General features: G+C 34.6%; 1 protein-coding gene across 1 annotated transcript; it reads left to right on the forward strand.

Moving 5' to 3' along the window:
• The first annotated feature begins 3,103 nt into the window (after positions 1-3,103).
• On the forward strand, positions 3,104-8,898 carry LOC131153363 (cysteine-rich receptor-like protein kinase 25). Its single transcript, XM_058105635.1, has 7 exons — positions 3,104-4,128; positions 6,468-6,605; positions 6,778-6,896; positions 7,030-7,240; positions 7,414-7,651; positions 8,025-8,175; positions 8,339-8,898. Exons 1-7 carry the CDS (start codon positions 3,264-3,266, stop codon positions 8,672-8,674), a joined length of 2,058 nt encoding a protein of 685 aa, XP_057961618.1. The 5' UTR covers positions 3,104-3,263; the 3' UTR covers positions 8,675-8,898.
• Positions 8,899-17,914: the final 9,016 nt, after the last annotated feature.

A 17,914-nucleotide genomic window follows, 5' to 3' on the forward strand; every position in this document is an offset into this window, starting at 1 on the left:
TTTCTACAAGTCATGTGATTGTTAGCTCCAGAGTCAAGGTACCAAATATTTTGGTTATGGTGGGTTGAATTGTGTGCCATCAACATCAACGATTCTCCTTTGGCTTTCTCCTTTTTATGCAAAGTTAGCATTTTCATTTACTTCGTGATTTTGGGGATTACCTCTGTACTCATTGCTATAGTGTACATACTTGTGGTAGTTGTAGCACTGAACATTTCTCTTGTCTACGTTCATTCGGTTATTGTATCCCCCTCTTCTTCCTTGTCCTCTGCCTCGTGGGACATAGTTTTGCTAATTGCATTCTCCTCTAGTGGGACCTCTTCCGCATCTGCTGCCTTCTCTAGATTCAAAATTTCCCAAACTTCTTTCACGAGATCCTCAACTTCGTCCTCTGCCTCACTGTGACGTCCTACCTTTATTGTATCCATCTGTAGTGAGGGATAACTTCGTTTAGGGGGTTTGCTCCAGTGCTTTATCTTCACTCCTTCTATTGACTTTCTACTCATGAGTTTGAAGTGAGCCCACAAGTTCTTCTACAAACATGGTTTCTAGATCTTTTGTTTCTTCCATGGTCACAACTATATAATCAAATTTTAGATCCAAAGATCGCAAAATTTTCTCACAAAGTCTGTCGCCATTAAGAGTCTCCATTTCTTCTCAATTGATTTTATACTATCATAACTCATGTATAGTAATGAGTAATAGATTCAATAGATTTCATTTTTAAGGATTTGAAATCACCTCATAGTGTTTGAAGACGAATCTTCTTCACTTTGTCTGCACCTTTGTGTGTTTGATGGAGAGAGTTTCAAACTTCTTTAGATGTCTTGGCGGAGGCGATGATTTCAAACGTGGCCTCATCAAGGCTTTGGTAGATTATGGATTTCGCCTTACAATCCTCCTTTCGATCGACTCGTAAGGTCGTTCTTTAAGCATCAGACATAGATTCTTCGGCTTCTTTTGATGGGCTTTCTTTATACCCATCTTCAATGATATCCATGACATCCTGAGCACCTAATAGGGTTCTCATTTGAATAGATTAGTTGTCATAGTTCTCCCGTGTCAACTTTAGAATCACCGTTTGTGCAATACCATTCGCCATCAGGCTTAATACATCTAAAAACAAGCTGATGGGGATGGATTTGGTAAATATGATGCCCCCAATGTCTTTAGAAGGTCAAAAAATCTTAGGAATCGGTTTTGGGTTACAACGAATCAGTTTAAAAATTACTAAACCGGGTGAAAGAAGATTCTAGACCGGTTTGACTCGGTCTGTTTGACTTAACAGAGATTAACATCGTCATATATTACCATTAGGACACATGGTGGATTCTGCACGTGCCGCATGTCACGATAATCCTTGGGTCAGTCAGCTGCATGGGTCAGGTTGTACTCACGAGTCTGGATCTGGTTTGCTGGTTCCTGAGTCGGGTCACGGATCAGGTGGCTGGGTTGGATTACGTTAGTAGGGCAGAGAAGATGGATAAAGACGCGTGCAGAGGGTGACATTGTCGGTAAATAGTCTCGCTGGTGCATGAGGCGTGTGTCGTTGACGTTGAATTCGTTGGCGGCGCGTGGAAGTGCGTGTAGAAACACCCTGACTCTGTTTGAGACTTGGTTTTCACCTTTGGAATTGTATTGACACGTACTACGCGATGTTATGCTCTTAAATAAATTTTGAGCAACTTCAAATCTACGAAAATTTTCAAATTTCCCTCTATTCGCCTCTATTTGGCGAATTTCGACACACCTAAGTGCTCTGATACCACAGATGGATGGAGGGGACTCACTCAATCACTGATTATGATTGAAACTCAGTGAGTATTGCACAAAAATATACTTAATTGATTTCAATAAATAATATGAAACAAAATACATAGGAATTCAAAATACAAATCTCTATTCTCACTGATTAATATCTTTCTCTACATCACATTTTACATTACACACACATCTATTTATAGTAATTACTAGAACAATAGGTGAGAATTAATTTCAATAAAGGTAGACTGGTAGGTGGAGTAGATTACTTGTAGCTTAATAATTTGAACATAAATGACTGGGTTAGTGGAGCTACAATCATCAAGTTTTATTGTCACTGTCCTATCGTCAAGTTTAATCTTCAACAACTTACATCTATATATATATACAATATCGTTCATAATCATACTCAGCATTCTGATCAAGTTGGTAAAAACACAGGCAGCCACTAACTAAGCTGCCGTTCATCTCCCCAATGCCACCTTCGACTGCTCCTGCTCTTTCCACCGCGCCCAAGCCATTCCCACAGAACTCTATCAAATCTGCGGCAGTGATCGCAGAAAAACAACTGAGTTCCTTCCCAAACAGCGCACACCAATCCAATCTCAATATCCTACTCTCTTCTCTTTCTTCCTCCAACTCCACCTGCGAAACTTCACTGCTGCCGGCCCCATAACGGTTCCGCTTCTGCTATCGTCTATGGCCTTCCCCTCTGCCGCGGCGACTTACAACGGACGCCTGCCAAGAGTGCGCGGCCACAGCCGGCGCAGAGATCGTCCGGAGCTGCATAAGGGTGAAAAATCTGGCAGGGCAGGACCAGTGCCTGTTGCGTTATTCCAACCAATCTTTCGTCACCGCCATGGACGAAGCACCTAGAGTATATCTGAGTGAAACGGGGACCATCACGGAGTCAAATCGATTCTCGAAGTTACTGGGGTACACCATGAACAAGATAGCAACGTGTGCGACGACGGATAGATCTCCTCCGGAGAAGTTGAAGAAGACAGCTGGGACTACTCAGTTCATACACAAAACGATTGAATGTTAGGTGGAAAAATTGAGCAAATCACTTCAAGGTAAAATGTAATTTCTTAACAGCTTTTTTAATTTGGCCCCACTCCTCTGCCCTCTGCTTTGTCCGAGATAAAATACGCGTCTCCGTAAATCAAACGGCCTCAATCAACGGATGTCTCGTACGTGTAGTTATTGACGGAAATATATATTTCCGTCAATAACACGTTGTCCCAATTTTCCCATTTCCACAACAAGACCCCATCTTGCTTTCCATGCCCAAAGAGTCAACCATGCATACAATACAACCACATCACGTCTTTCACCATTTGAAGGGTATGCCCTGCGAACTTCGACTTCCACTATTCACATTTCTCGGAAGCTTCAATCTAAATTACTTCATCAAACTAATAAAAGAAGTTGAACTCATTTCCATGTTTAGCTCAATTTGCTAATCTCAAAGAAGAGACGATTCATCATCGATCTCCACAATGCCACCATCATCTTGCAGCGTTGATTCCAGAGCCTGCTTAATGCTTCTCTCTACTGCCTATCTTTGCTTGCTACTACAAGTGATCCATACCACCACAGCCAGCCCTTCGTTTCGTTACAATTTCTGTGGCACAAACACAACCGAGTTCTCCCCAAACAGCACCTACCAATCCAATCTCAATCTCCTCCTCTCTTCTCTTTCTTCCCCAAATGCTACCCTCAACAGCGGTTACCGGAACTTCACCATCAATAGTGGCAGCCAGGACACTTCCAGCCCCATCTACGGCAACTTTCTCTGTCGAGGCGACATCGGTGCCACCAGCGAGTGTGGAGAATGCGTGACGACCGCGAGTAGTGAGATAGTCCGGCGGTGTCCAAGAGTGAGAACGGCAATAATTTGGTACGATGAGTGCATGTTGCGCTACTCCAACATATCTTTCTTCTCCACAATGGATGAAGCACCAAGGGTGTTTCTTTGGAATATAGGGAACATCACAGAGTCGAGTCGGTTTTCGGAGTTGTTGGCAGACACCATGAATGAGATAGCAACACGCGCTATGGTCGATCAATCTACTCCCGAGAAGTTTGCGACTAAGAAAGTCAGCTTCACGGGGTTTCAAACGTTGTACAGCCTTGTCCAGTGCACGCCGGATCTCTCTTCCGACGATTGCAACCGATGCCTGCATGTAGCTATTGGGGATCTTCCACGTTGCTGCAGTGGAAAGCAAGGGGGAAGGGTTTTGCTTCCGAGTTGCAACGTAAGGTACGAAGTTTACCCATTTTATAACGAGAGTCTAGGCGCAGCACCAACACCTGCACCATCCCTTCGCCCTCCTCCCCCTGGGTTTGTATCAACTCCTACAGGTAAGCTTCAACGCCCCAACATAAGGGTTCGTTTTAAGTTTGCAAGGATTTTAGTAAGTGACTCCTTTTACATGTACTAATACTAGCCATGGTGCCATGAAAATTTTGAACTTATAACATTAGTTTAATTCCCAATTACAGGACATGCCTTTAACGAGTAAAATCTTGAAACTAGTGGATTAAAGTGAAGATCCTTGCCCAACCGGGTTGGCTCAAGTGGTAAGAACAATTTGTGATTTTGGTGACCCCAATGTCATGAATTCGATTCTCCCTTAAGTTTACCCCCGTGAATTATCAAGTGTGCATCAATGTGCGGATAACTTTCACCCCCAGGTTTGGTATCGCACCATAGTGTCTTAAGTGATGCGATGGTTGTTGGAATCTCCAGATAAAAAAAAAAAAAAGTGGAAGATACTTATTGGAGTTGAGGCAAAATCAATTCTCTCCCACTCGAGGAAATATTAGGTTCTCCACGAGGACCAAGATGGTCCTCTCATTAAACCCTCTAATCCAATAAAAAAAAAACATCAAACAATGGAAATCTGTATGTGGGCATGGCAGCACACTCCATGCATGTTCGATAATTTTTTTCCTCAAATTTTATATTTCTTTTGAAAACTTAAGTATAGAGAACTGAATAGGAGTTGAAGGGTATATAAATTAGATAGAAGAATAAGTATGATTTATGATAAGCACATTTTGAAATAATTATGAGTGATTATAAGGGTGTTTTTGATAATTTTAAATAACATCAAACAATGGAAGTACGTATGATGACATGGTTGCACACTCCATGCGTGCTGCATTATTTGTTTCCAAAACTTTTGGATTTCGGTAGTCCAAAAGAAAACTTTCGATAGTATATATAGATAGGATAGCGCCGGCACAATAGAATCTGGTCTTGCTAGTGTAATTGGGGTGAAGATCCTCCCTTGTAACAATAATTTGAAATTGCAAATTATAAGTACTTTTTTAAATATATATTTTTATTTAAATTTATTTAAATAAATTTTTTTATTTTTCTCTTAAAAAATACTTATCATTGAGATAAATATTTATTTTTTAAGAAATTGCAGAAGGGGGTATTAATGCGCTTACCATCCGTTGGTCAAATGTTTTTGAGGTTGCAGATTTTTATTCCTTCCTCCATTTTTTCTTTAATCCTTTTGAGTTTGTTGAGTTCACATAATGACAAAAGAAAAAACCATCCGCGCAAAATGCGTGAGTTTTACTTAATGCGTCGACGTGTGATGTTAAACGGTAAGTCAGTCAACCCAAAAGTCCTGCAAGAAGTTGGAAGTCCTTTGCTCCTTTCGCCACCGTGACCCCATCCCCATCCCCATCCTCACCTCCTGGCTCCTACACTGTTGTTCACATATATAGTTTAACATTATGTTATAAGATAATGTACTGCGATAGTCCAATTAACTAGATATACATGCTACATGCATCTTATTTTTCGAGGCTGTATATATTGCTTCCCTCATTTTGATGCGTTTTGGATTTTCGGAATTATTTTGCGCTGAATTTTTTTTGTTTTAAATTATTATTGCTACAACTTTTAGTCCATCATTTATATTTTTGTTGGTTGATGTACGTGTAGGCTCATGGGCATGAATTATTGCATGTCATGTGTGTGTGTGTGTGCGCGCTGACAACAAAAATTGTGTGCTGACAACAGAAATGCTACTCAACCTCAACGTTTACGTCGTGGTGACCAGAAAAATAAAGAACTTGAGAAATCGCCACAATGCGATCCTTGCAATTTTGCAATGTTATTAATTCCAGAGCCAGCTTTATGCTTCTCTCTATGACCTATTTTTTCTTGTTACTACGGATGATCGTATCACTACACCTAATCCTTCGTATTGTTACCATTTCAGTTGCCAAACATTCTCGAATTCTCTCCAAAATACACCTATCAATCCAACCTCAATATCCTAATTTTTCTTTATTCCGCTATCAACTTTGGCCTCCATGACAAGTTACTCAAATTTTACCACCACTAGAAGCAGCCAAACACTTCCATGGTCTTGTTTACAAATTTTTTCTTAATTGAGACGACATTAGTACCGTTAGTGAGTGTTGATAATGTGTGACAATTGTCAACAGTGAAATAGACGGGTGGTATCCAAGAATTAGACGAACTATGATTTGGTAAGATGAGTGCATACATGTTTCATGGGTTTTACATGTGCGTAGCAAAATGCAACTGAAGATCTTATATCAATTCAAAACAAATACATTCACTACATAATTAACATCCTATACTTAATAAAGTAATACATTTGTATTTATGCAAGATCAAAGCTAATTCTCATCATTTTGCTTTAATGCAGAAAAAAATAATATTTCATCCAAAACAATTATCGCCATTGTTGCTCCAATAGGTGTTTGTGCGCTGCTTTTCTCTTTATTATACTATATTTGGTGTAAGAAACCAAAGAAGAAAAGCAAGCTTGTACATCAAGAAAGTGGTATGTGCAATGCTTTTATTTTGTTTTTGTTCTTTCCATGTTCAATTAATCCAAATGCTCTTTTAATTGATTAGCTCAATTGTGATTGAAAAGCAACTCTTGTAAATATAGTTCCAATGCCATGCATGCACTTACAAATATAACATATAAGCACTTTCTAATTGAACATCAGGGAGTGAAATTGCTACAATAGAGTCCCTGCAAGTTGACTTTGCTACAATTAAAGCTGCTACAAATAACTTCTCTAATGATAACAAGATTGGTGAAGGGGGATTTGGCGTAGTCTACAAGGTATGCAATTCATAGATTATTGTTATATATGTGTGTGTGGAGATCAACACGATCATTAGACACGTATGAAAATGTCTATTAAATGGAATTCATAGGTAAAATTCATGAAAAGAGTCATTTGTAAAAATTTCAGGGTGCACTTCCTGATGGGCAAGAAATAGCTATAAAGAGGCTATCTAAAGCCTCTCGGCAAGGTGTAGAAGAATTTAAGAATGAGGTTGTATTGTTGGCCAAGCTACAACATAGAAATCTAGTGAGACTATTGGGATTTTGCTTGGAAGGAGAAGAAAAGATACTCGTTTATGAATTTGTTCCTAATAAAAGCCTCGACAATTTTCTATTTGGTCTGACTTATCTTTGCACTTATCATTTTCTTGTGTTATGTTTTTAATTTCATGTATTTTGGCTCTCAAGCATTTCATCGCTGCATACAATTTGCTGCATGAGCGAAGTGCTTTTGAGCTTCAATTTTCTACTGAGCTAAATCAAAATATCATGATGCTTTGCCTATATATAGATCCTGAAAAGCAAGGACTATTGGATTGGTCCAAACGTTACAAGATTATTGGAGAAATCGCTCGAGGGCTTCTTTATCTTCATGCAGATTCTCGACTTAGAATTGTACATCGTGATCTCAAAGCTAGCAATATTTTGTTGGATGGGGGTATGAATGCAAAAATTTCAGATTTTGGTATGGCAAGAATATTTGGTGCAGACCAAACTCAAGGAAGTACGACAAACGTTGTGGGAACATAGTAAGTTTAATTTGGTTTGCTATCACTATTTTTCCTTAATACCGGTGAATAAATTCATTAATTTTATTCCATTATTTCATTGAAATTCATTAATAATGCCAATCCTAACTCATAGTTTGCAGTAAAACCAAAATTCAAGTTGATACTAAAAAATCCATTTTTGATTGAAAACAAAATATTGAAATTTTGGGGGTACTAATGTTGCAGTTCCTATAATGCACTTATGTAAATAAATTGTTCTTTGTTAGTTGTGTTAGAATATGCTTTGTGCATTATATAATAATTGATATTAAATGCCTAATTAGATAAATAATATCTTAAAAGTTTCATGCAATCTCACTAAATGTTCTCAATTGATGGCGTCGGCTCGCAGTGGTTACATGCCTCCAGAGTATGCCATACATGGGCATTTCTCCGTGAAGTCTGATGTGTACAGTTTTGGAGTCTTAATTTTGGAGATCGTAAGTGGCAAGAAGATAAGTTATTTTGATCAGGGGGACTGCATTGAGGACCTCATAAGCTACGTGAGATTTCTGCATCATCACCTTAGTTTCATATTTTCTAAACGTAAAACAATTCTAGAATTAAATCTAATAGACTCCACCAAAGTAATAAATTTAGTTAAAATTTATTTTTTTTCAAAATAAAGCAATGCTAAAATTATTTTTTGATGAATTATTGTTGCAGGCCTGGAAACTATGGAGGGATGGCGTGCCCTTGGAGTTGTTGGATCCAACATTGAGAGAAACTTACTCAAGAAACGAAGTCCTTAGATGCATCCATATCGGTTTACTATGCGTTCAAGAAGATGTTGCAGCTAGACCCACGATGGAATCAGTAGTTCTTGTGCTCGGTAGCCTCACTGTTACTCTACCATTGCCTCAGCAACCTGCATTCATTCCTCATAGTATGACACAGCCAGGATCGCTCGCTATAACGGATGCAGAGTCGGATCAATCAAAGAGCAAGACCATGCCATGCTCTGTAAACGAAGCTTCAATTACAGAACCCTATCCCCGTTAATAAAGTGCAATTAGGAATAATGATGTCTAAAATTTAAGTGCTCTAATAAATAAATGTATATTTAAGTTCATAGTCGTAGCTAGCAAGTTTGTAATATTTGCTCTTTTGTAATACTTGCTCATATGTGTAAATGGCAATAATTTGAAATTTAAAAAAAAGAAGAAGAAGTAATGTATGTATGTATGTACATATTCTACGTTATTCTAAAAGTCAAAATTCCTTTTTAGAATTTTCTTTTGTATAAAAATGGATGGTTCCTCAAAATATAGACATGAGTTATTGTGATATTTGAGATAAAGAACTATTAATATATTTTTTTACCTACAAGATTTATTTCTTTAGCATGATTTTATTATTTGATTTGATACTTATAGACACCCCATTTTTACCCAGACCCAATATTATTATTATTATATTACTATTATTATTTTTATTTTAATTATTATTACCTTTGTTATTATTATTATTATTATTATTTTTATTGTTGTTTTTTTATCTTTATTATTATTATTATTATTATTATTATTTATTTATTTATTTTTGTTATTACTATTATTATTATTTTGTTATTATTATTATTATTATTATTATTATTATTATTATTATTTGTTTACACTATTATTGATTACTATTATTATTATTACTTTTATTTTTATTTTTATTTTTATTTCTATATATATTATTTATTATTATTTTGTTATTATTATTATTATTATTATTATTATTATTATTATTATTTTACACTATTATTGATTACTATTATTATTATTACTTTTATTTTTATTTTTATTTTTATTTCTATTTATATTATTTATTATTATTATTATTATTATTATTATTTATATTATTTATTATTATTATTATTATTTACACTATTAGGGTTTTAGTTTAAAGCCTATAAAATGGCGCTGCACACACAGCAGCTAGGCTAGGGGGGCCAACGGGGGCGCGCACAGCAAGCACAGCGCACAGCCGGGGGCTTCTTCTTCTTCTTCTTCTTCTTCTTCTTCTTCTTCTTCCTGCCAAATCTCTCCCTCAACATCCCAGCCGGCCCTATCTGTCTCTCTCATTCCCAGCCGAACTCCGGCCACCCCTGCTGCTCCTCTGGCCACACCAGGCTCGAAGGCCACCTGCAACAACTACCACCACCCTCTTCGCAGCTCCGGCGACAGAATCACCGCAGCAGTGCACCAGTGATCCCAGTAGCTCTCTGCAACTCTCCACAGAACCACCATACCAGCAGATGGCCCCCAACTATCCGAGAAGACCAGCTCCAGGAAACCACCAGTCTTCAGTAGTGACCCAGCTCCTGCGTCACCCCTCACGGCAACGCTCCACGGCCACTCTCTGGCGCAGCAATTACCAGGCCTCCTCTGCAACCGTCACCCACAGCAGCCCAAGCAGGTACCCGCAGCTCCACCCTACACAGCAGCCATCCTCTCCGAGCCCAGTCTCTTTCCCTCACCTCTGCGGTACGCCCACGACAGCCTCTGTAAGTCCCTGCACTCACGCACACTGCACACACGAATACACATACTTACACCTGTAGCCTTGTAAATATTTTAGTTTCTATATCAAAAGTTTAAATTTTTATTGTGTTTGTTATGTAATATTAGTATTTGATAGCCATGTTTATTTTATTTTTATTTTTTTTTCTTCTTCACATTTATTAGAAATATTAACTGGTCTATCTTTATTATTGCAGGATTATTGTTGTCATGGCATTTGTTTTCAAGTTTAGATTTTTAGTTACATTTACTTATAAATATTAGATGATGTATTATCAAAGTAAGGGTTTTTTTTTTTTTAACCACCATGTCATGTATTAAGGTCATTATCATGTTTCGTTATTTAATGTCGTTCGAGATGGTATATTGGGCTTTGATTTGATTCCCTATTATAAGTTTATGAATTACCATGTTGATTGTTTACATATAGTAAGAGTTTGGATATATTCCCATAATTTAATTGTTTCCTTTCCTAGGTATAATTAATTGCTAATTTTAAGTTTACTTAGTTTGATTACAAGATCGTTTATTTAGTTTTGGTGATTTTGTTTATACCCTTAATTGTGTGTTCATATTAAGGTAAGAGTCCTATTATTAAAATATGCTTATTATCTTCATTATTATTATTATTATTATTATTATTATTATTATTATTATTATTATTATTATTTACTAATATTGTTATCATTATCCCCATTATTATTTATTATTGTTATAGACATTGTGATAGTTTAATATCTTAACTTATTATCCCATCAATACATATTTAAACCTCCCATACTAGTATTTTTCTATAAATATTATCTATTCAATTTCAAAATTTGGAAGCGTATTTTCTTAAATATATATATATTTTTTATTATCTCTATGATTTTACTGCGGGGGTCTGAGCCTTCGGGCATCACGTACCCTAAGCTCTGAGGGAATATATATATATATATATATATATATATTATTTATTAATTTATTTATTTATTTTTCATATGTATTTATAAATTCATAAGAAAAAGCAATTTAAAGATTTATTAGATTAACTTAGGGATAATTTCAAATTAATTAGGTACCATTCGTAAGAATGGGCGCGTAAGGGGTGCTTGTACCTTCCTCTCGCGTAACCGAACTCCCGAACCTAATTCTGGTAACGTAGGCCCATTCTACCCCTAACGGGGTAGTAATCATGTGTTCTAACCGCACTAAAGGTTAGTGGCAACTCCGACATTCCATGATTTTTCCTTGAAAATATAAAATTGATTTTTAATTTCGCCACCCGGGGCACACGCGCTCCCGGGACATCGCGACAATACTTCTTAGGCAAAAATTATTTAATTTGATGCATAATTTATAATTGCAACCTTTTGCTTATTTGATTTACTAGCTAAAATGAAAGATAAAACCTACAAAATTAGAGTAAAATGTTCGAACTGTGGTTTTCTGAGAAACCATTAGCAGAAATAGTTGGTGCTTTATATGAGTCTTAACTTTTAATTAAATAAATACTAAATTTTCTATTTTTCATAAACAAGCTATTCGAACATATTTATTGATAAAATATTTGCTTAAACTTTATTAAAGTCAACTTATATTATTTTATGAAACTAAATGACTCGTTTGGTTTGGTGGAATAACTATTCATATGAATAAGATGGAATATAATTTAAATTTTGAGAATTAAGGGAATAGTTCTTCCTTACAAATCCCTAACTATTTCATTCAACATGTAGTAAGAAAGGAATAAACATTCTCTTGATGAAATTTGTGAATAATTATTCTTTATCTATTCCTTATTATGAACTCATAAAATGTTTCATATTGTTATTTGTTTTATAATAACAACATAATTTCTTATGTAACTAATTATAACTAACCTATTAAACTCATATGTTCATCGAAATAAGCATTCCATAAACCAAACATAACCTAAAGGTTTTTAATTGTGCATGAATCACATTAGATACACCCAATATTAGATGGACTTGTGTGAAGTAGTTTTATAGGACCATTAGATAGACTTGTGTGGAATAGTTTGAAATAAGAAGTTGTGGAAATAATTTTGAAAAAAAAAAATCGTAAGTTGTTACGACATAAGTGTAAAAGTAGTGCTACACATGCCACCAAAACATCATACTTTTGCTAATATGCACCAACCTATGGGTCAGTAAAGTATGACATTTAGGAGTTAAATGTACCATCAATCTATGAAACAACTTATAACTAGTAAAATTAATTGGTAAACCTCGTAATACTTAAGATGTATGTTGGCTTTACAAGATTTAAAATCTTGTTATCTTGTTTTGATGCTAACAAATAAGTGTAATTTAATGTATTTGTGTGAGTAATGATATTTCAGGGTTCATATATGAGAAACTAAGATCAAAGTGCTCACAAGGATCAAATAAAACTTAAAAGAGTCAAAGCATGGATTTAAATATGATATATGAAACCTTGAAGAATATGAGGACATGAATGAGTTGTTGAAAGCCAAGGCATATTAAAGTCAAAAGAGTCAAAGAAAGGCAAAGTGAAAAAGCTTGAAGAAACAAAACATGAAGACTCAAGAACCTAGAATGAGAAAAGTTTTAGATGTTTCCATGTAAGTACTTTAATGTTTAAAATATCGTTTGAAATATTTTGAAACTCTTAGGTTAACTTAGACCTAGATATTTTTTAAAATACATGGAAAATATTTTTATAAGGTCAAAATTATTTTAAAAGGGTTAGAATCATTTTTGGAATAAAAAGCACCAAAAAGGGTATTTCCATTTGCTGTTAATTTTTATACAGCTGTACTCAGGTGCATTTTTCACTATCAAAACCTCATTATTTTGAAAAGTGATCAACATGAAAGTTTTAGGATTTTCTCTTAGCTTTCATTTGACACTAAGAAAACCTAATTTGGATTTATAAAGAATAAGTTATAGCGAAAACATTGAAACGGAGTCACTACTGACAGAAGAACAAGACAGAATAGGCAGAGAGTTACAGCAGCAAGTTTAGATGACTAAACTTGCAACTTCAGTCGACTGAACCTACGACATCAGATGACTGAACCCTGATTTCAGTCAACTGACCCTGTATCCAGTTCTATTCTTTTAAGGGGTTAAGAAACTTCAGTCGACTGACCTCGACACAACAGATGACTGAACACTGTTCAACGGGCAAAAATTTTAAAACTCTCATTTTTAAAATATAGCCGTTTGAGCTCTAAAATTTCTAAAATTTTGGGAAACTCTCAAAGGAAACTTTTGCAACATGGAAACAAGTTTTAAAGCCTATAAATACATGTTTTTGCAAATCAAAATACATCCAAGAATTGAAAAATCTGCTTGTAAAGCTGAAAGTATTCTTGTTCTTCCAAAGCTCTTTTGTTCACTCATTGAAAAATTATTTTGCTGAGAATTCTGAAGTGCTGATCCTTCTTTCTCTAAGTTCCTACTTCTAATCCTCTTCTAAGAAGGATATTGGTAAATTCTACACTTGAGCTTCATTGTATTTCATATTGATATTTTACATTCAAAGTATATAATGCTGAAATTGTATTAACTTGCTCTTTGAGAGAATATACTTGTACGCAAATCTTATCCTGTGTTTCTTATAGTTCTTTGATGTTCCAAGGGTCGTTTTGATCGTTGGCTAAGCAAGGGGACATTTCTTAGAGAGGCGGGCTCTAACCTATGTAAGGAGTGACCGAACGAGGGAATATCGTTTGGAGAAGGCGGGCTCTAACCTTAACCAATGAGTGTTGTAATCGGCGTTGTTCCACCCGTTAACGGAACTGAACTAGTGAATCCTTTGGTGGTTTGCCAAAGGCGAGGATGTAGGCTGGGTATAAGTCGAATCTCGTAAAAATCTCCGTCTCATTCTCTTTTTTCCCTTACTCTTTATTTTCAGTATATTTAAATTACGTGGATGGTTTAAAATTTGGGAATCATATAAACTTCATATATTTGGAAATCAAACAAACTTAAGGTTTAATTTTGATTTAGGTTGCGAAAACCGAAAGGGAGTATGTTGGTTACACCACATCTTACGGAAACCTTACGGGAGTACGTTACTTGGTTAACATCCCAAAATTAAATTTACCAAGAGTTTATTTGAGTTCTAAATATTTGGAAAGAGTGATTTGATTCATCTATACAGGACTTTACATCAGCAAACATAAATTTTCATTCGCTACAAGGCTTGGTTCTAATTTGGAAAATATAAACAAACAACCATCATGAGTTGTTATATTATCAAAGTGCTGAATACTTTATATCTTGGTTTGGTTGTTTGTTGTTTAACTTGTACTTGACAAATAAATTGATTGTTTGACTTGAAGATATTGTTTAATTGATTGGTTGTTTAATTGTGTTATTGATTGGATAAAAGAACTAAGTTCTCGATTGATTAAAGAATTAAAAAAACAAGTCAAGAATTGGTTAAAAGAAATAAAAGAAGTTTAAGTTATCTCAAAAAGGAATTAAAAGAAATTTTTTAAAAGCCAATTCACCCCCCCTCTTGGGAAGCTATTCCTAATTTCAATTGGTATCAGAGCGGGGTTATAGCAACTCTTAACTAGAAGTTATAAAAAGATCGTAATGACTAACATAGGCGTAGCTCCCTTTGGAGAGGGACAATCTTCAGTTAGGCCATCAATCTTTTGTGGACAAAACTATACATTTTGGAAAAAGAGAATGCAAATATATCTTCAAACTATGAATTGGAAAGCATGGGAAGTTCTCATGGAAGGTAACCAAATTCCCACTAAGATAGTTGATGGAAAACAAGTTCCCAAAGAGAAAAATGATATGACCGACCTAGACTATAAGATACTACAAGTTAATGCTAGTGCTATGAATGCGTTATATTGTGCTTTAGATGCTAATGAATTTAATCAAGTAATGACTTGTAAATCTGTTAAGGACATATGAGATAAGTTAGAAGTTACTTATGAAGGAACAATGGATGTTAGGGATAATAGGGTTGATATGCTCACAAGCGAGTATGAAACCTTTAAGATGAATCCGGATGAATCAATCACAAATATGTTTACTAGGTTCACTCACATAATCAATTCCCTAAATGCACTAGGAATAACCTACACTACTTATGAAATGATAAGGAAAATTCTTAGAGGGCTACCAACCGTATGGGAACCAAAAGCCACTACCATAACCGAAGGTAGAAATCTGAAAAACACATCTTTAGATGAGCTTATAGGTTCTCTTCTCACATATAAAATGGCAATGAATGAAAAGAGTGGGAAAACCAAAGCCTAAGAAAAAATAGCCTTTAAAGCCTTAGAGGAAAACTCAAGCAGTGAAATGGATGAAGATGAAGCAGCCTTTATATCTAAAAAGCTAGCAAGGATACTAAGAAGGAGAAACAAATTCAGGAGAAGAATTCAAAAATCTGAATCAGATGAAGAAGAAGAAGAAGTTAGTAAGAAATCAAAGAATAAAACTCCTACGTTTTACAATTGCAACAAAGTTGGACATATCAAACCGAAATGTCCATTATTAAAGAAAGAGTCTAAAAAGAAAAACAAGAAGGTCATGAAAGCCACTACTTGGGATAGTACAAGTAGTTCGGAGAATGAAAGAAGTGACCAAGAGGTTGCTTACACATGCTTTATGGCATGGGATAATGAAGAAAGCTCCTCAACTAAATCTTCAAATAATTCTTGTAGTGATGAATCACGTGATGAGGGTATGCCATCTTGTGATGAACTTCAAAATGATCTATTCAAAGTACATAAGATGTTGATCAAAACAAATAAACAAAAAACCTCATTAAAGAATAAGAATGAAAGTTCAATGAAAGAGTTAGAATTTTAAAGAATGCTGAAAGAGATAAAGATTCAAAACTTAAGCAATTAGAGCATAAGTATGAATCAACAATGAAAGAAATAGAATCCAAAAAATCTCTCTAAAAAAGAAAACAACTTGAAAATTGAGAAATTAGAAAGTAAGAATAAAAAGATGATAGAAGACCTTCGATCCTTATCCTCTACCGTATTTGAGAAAGATATTTATATTTCTGGATTAGAGGATAGAATAAGAAAATTATCTCTAGAGTTAAAGAAATTAAAAAAGAAGGTTGATAACAAGAAAGAGATAGAAAATTTTAAGAGTCAAATTGAAGATAGAGATAAGATCATTCATAACTTCACAAAAGGAAAGGAAAACTTTGAAAAGATGATTGACTTACAAAGAATGTCTCTAAATAAAGAAGGCATTGGTTTCAATGGAATTGAAAATAAAAATAAAAAGAATTCTTACATGGGATATTTCTCAAAAGAATCAAAAGACTATACTTGCACATCTTCTAATGCCTACACAAACATCATATGCTATCAATGCATGAAAAAGGGGCATATAAAGTTTGAATGTCCGTTTACGAGGAAAGGTGTTAAAACCAAACAAGTATGGAAAATAAAAGAAACCTCCCTTGAAAAATCATCCGGACCCAAGAAAATACAGGTACCAAAAATGAAATAATAACTTCACACATATATAAAATAGAAAATGGCATTGTTGGCCAAAATCATAGGATGACTTTTTACAAGGCTTAACTTAAGAAAATATAAAGAAAATATCAAATATGAGCTTATTATATAAGCGCCTTGATGTTACATACTACATGCTTACTTTTCTATATGTGATGTATTGATATGCTATATGCTACATGTGTATTAATTAACTTGACTTGATTTATATTGAAAAGTATGGCTCACTATGTTGAAAATTGAGAATAAGATTATTGAGCTTAAGCATAAATTTTTGATATAAGGATAATTCTTGAACATGCATGATTTTAAATGAATTACATGGATAAACATACTGTTTTTTTTTTATCTATGAGCTATGAAAGATATAGTAGTTATATTGATATCCATGAACTATACATTATGTGAAATTAAGCTTTGGTATCTATAAAGTATTTTTGGTTTCATATGTTAAAAATTTCAATAGATATCAAATCTAAAAGCTCACTTGGTATCACAAAGTCAAATTATTTATGAGCATGATTATGTCTATGAGCATGATGTGACATTGATGATCTTAGCATGATATTGGTATTTGATGAGTGTGTTCATGAGAACATACAGGATATGAATCAATATATGAAGCATGAATAATAAACTTAAAAGCATAATTGGTGTCAAATCTGAATGTATTGAATTCAGGGGGAGTGTCATGAATCATTAATTAATTGATATCATGAATTAAATTTTAAATTTTAAATTGGTTTCATAAAAACCATCAAATTAATATCAACTGGTATCTTGAATAAATGTTGTGAGCTACGCACTACACATGCTATTTTGAATAAACTTGATTGTGTACATATCTTTGGAATACATGGTTATTGATATGCTTAAAATGATTTGTATTTGAATTTAAATCTTTTCTTTTCTTTTTGATTGATGTCAAAAGGGGGAGAAGTTGTGAAGCAAAAATTGAGCATAAGCATAATATTGATTGAAAAAGCTTGTAAAACCAAAAGAAAGTGATATGCATGATTGATGAAATTAATATTGATCTTATTAAGATAAAGCTTATTGAAAGGGGGAGCCTTTTTTAAGGCTTACTCACATTTTTGCTCCTTGTTTGTCACCATCAAAAGGAGGGAGATTGTTGGCCTTACAAGGCTTAAAATCTTGTTATCTTGTTTTGATGCTAACAAACAAGTGTAATTTAATGTATTTGTGTGAGTAATGATATTTCAGGATTCATATATAAGAAAGCAA

The sequence above is a fragment of the Malania oleifera genome, chromosome 4, assembly GCF_029873635.1.
Source record: "Malania oleifera isolate guangnan ecotype guangnan chromosome 4, ASM2987363v1, whole genome shotgun sequence".
NCBI classification, from domain to species: domain Eukaryota; kingdom Viridiplantae; phylum Streptophyta; class Magnoliopsida; order Santalales; family Ximeniaceae; genus Malania; species Malania oleifera.

Bases quoted from the DNA above. Each gene is read 5' to 3' on its own strand.
- LOC131153363 (XM_058105635.1), top strand. From the start codon at position 3,264: ATGCCACCATCATCTTGCAGCGTTGATTCCAGAGCCTGCTTAATGCTT. The intron at 6,897-7,029 runs GTATGCAATTCA...TAAAAATTTCAG, and splicing joins GATTTGGCGTAGTCTACAAG to GGTGCACTTCCTGATGGGCA. The intron at 7,652-8,024 runs GTAAGTTTAATT...GTCGGCTCGCAG, and splicing joins ACAAACGTTGTGGGAACATA to TGGTTACATGCCTCCAGAGT.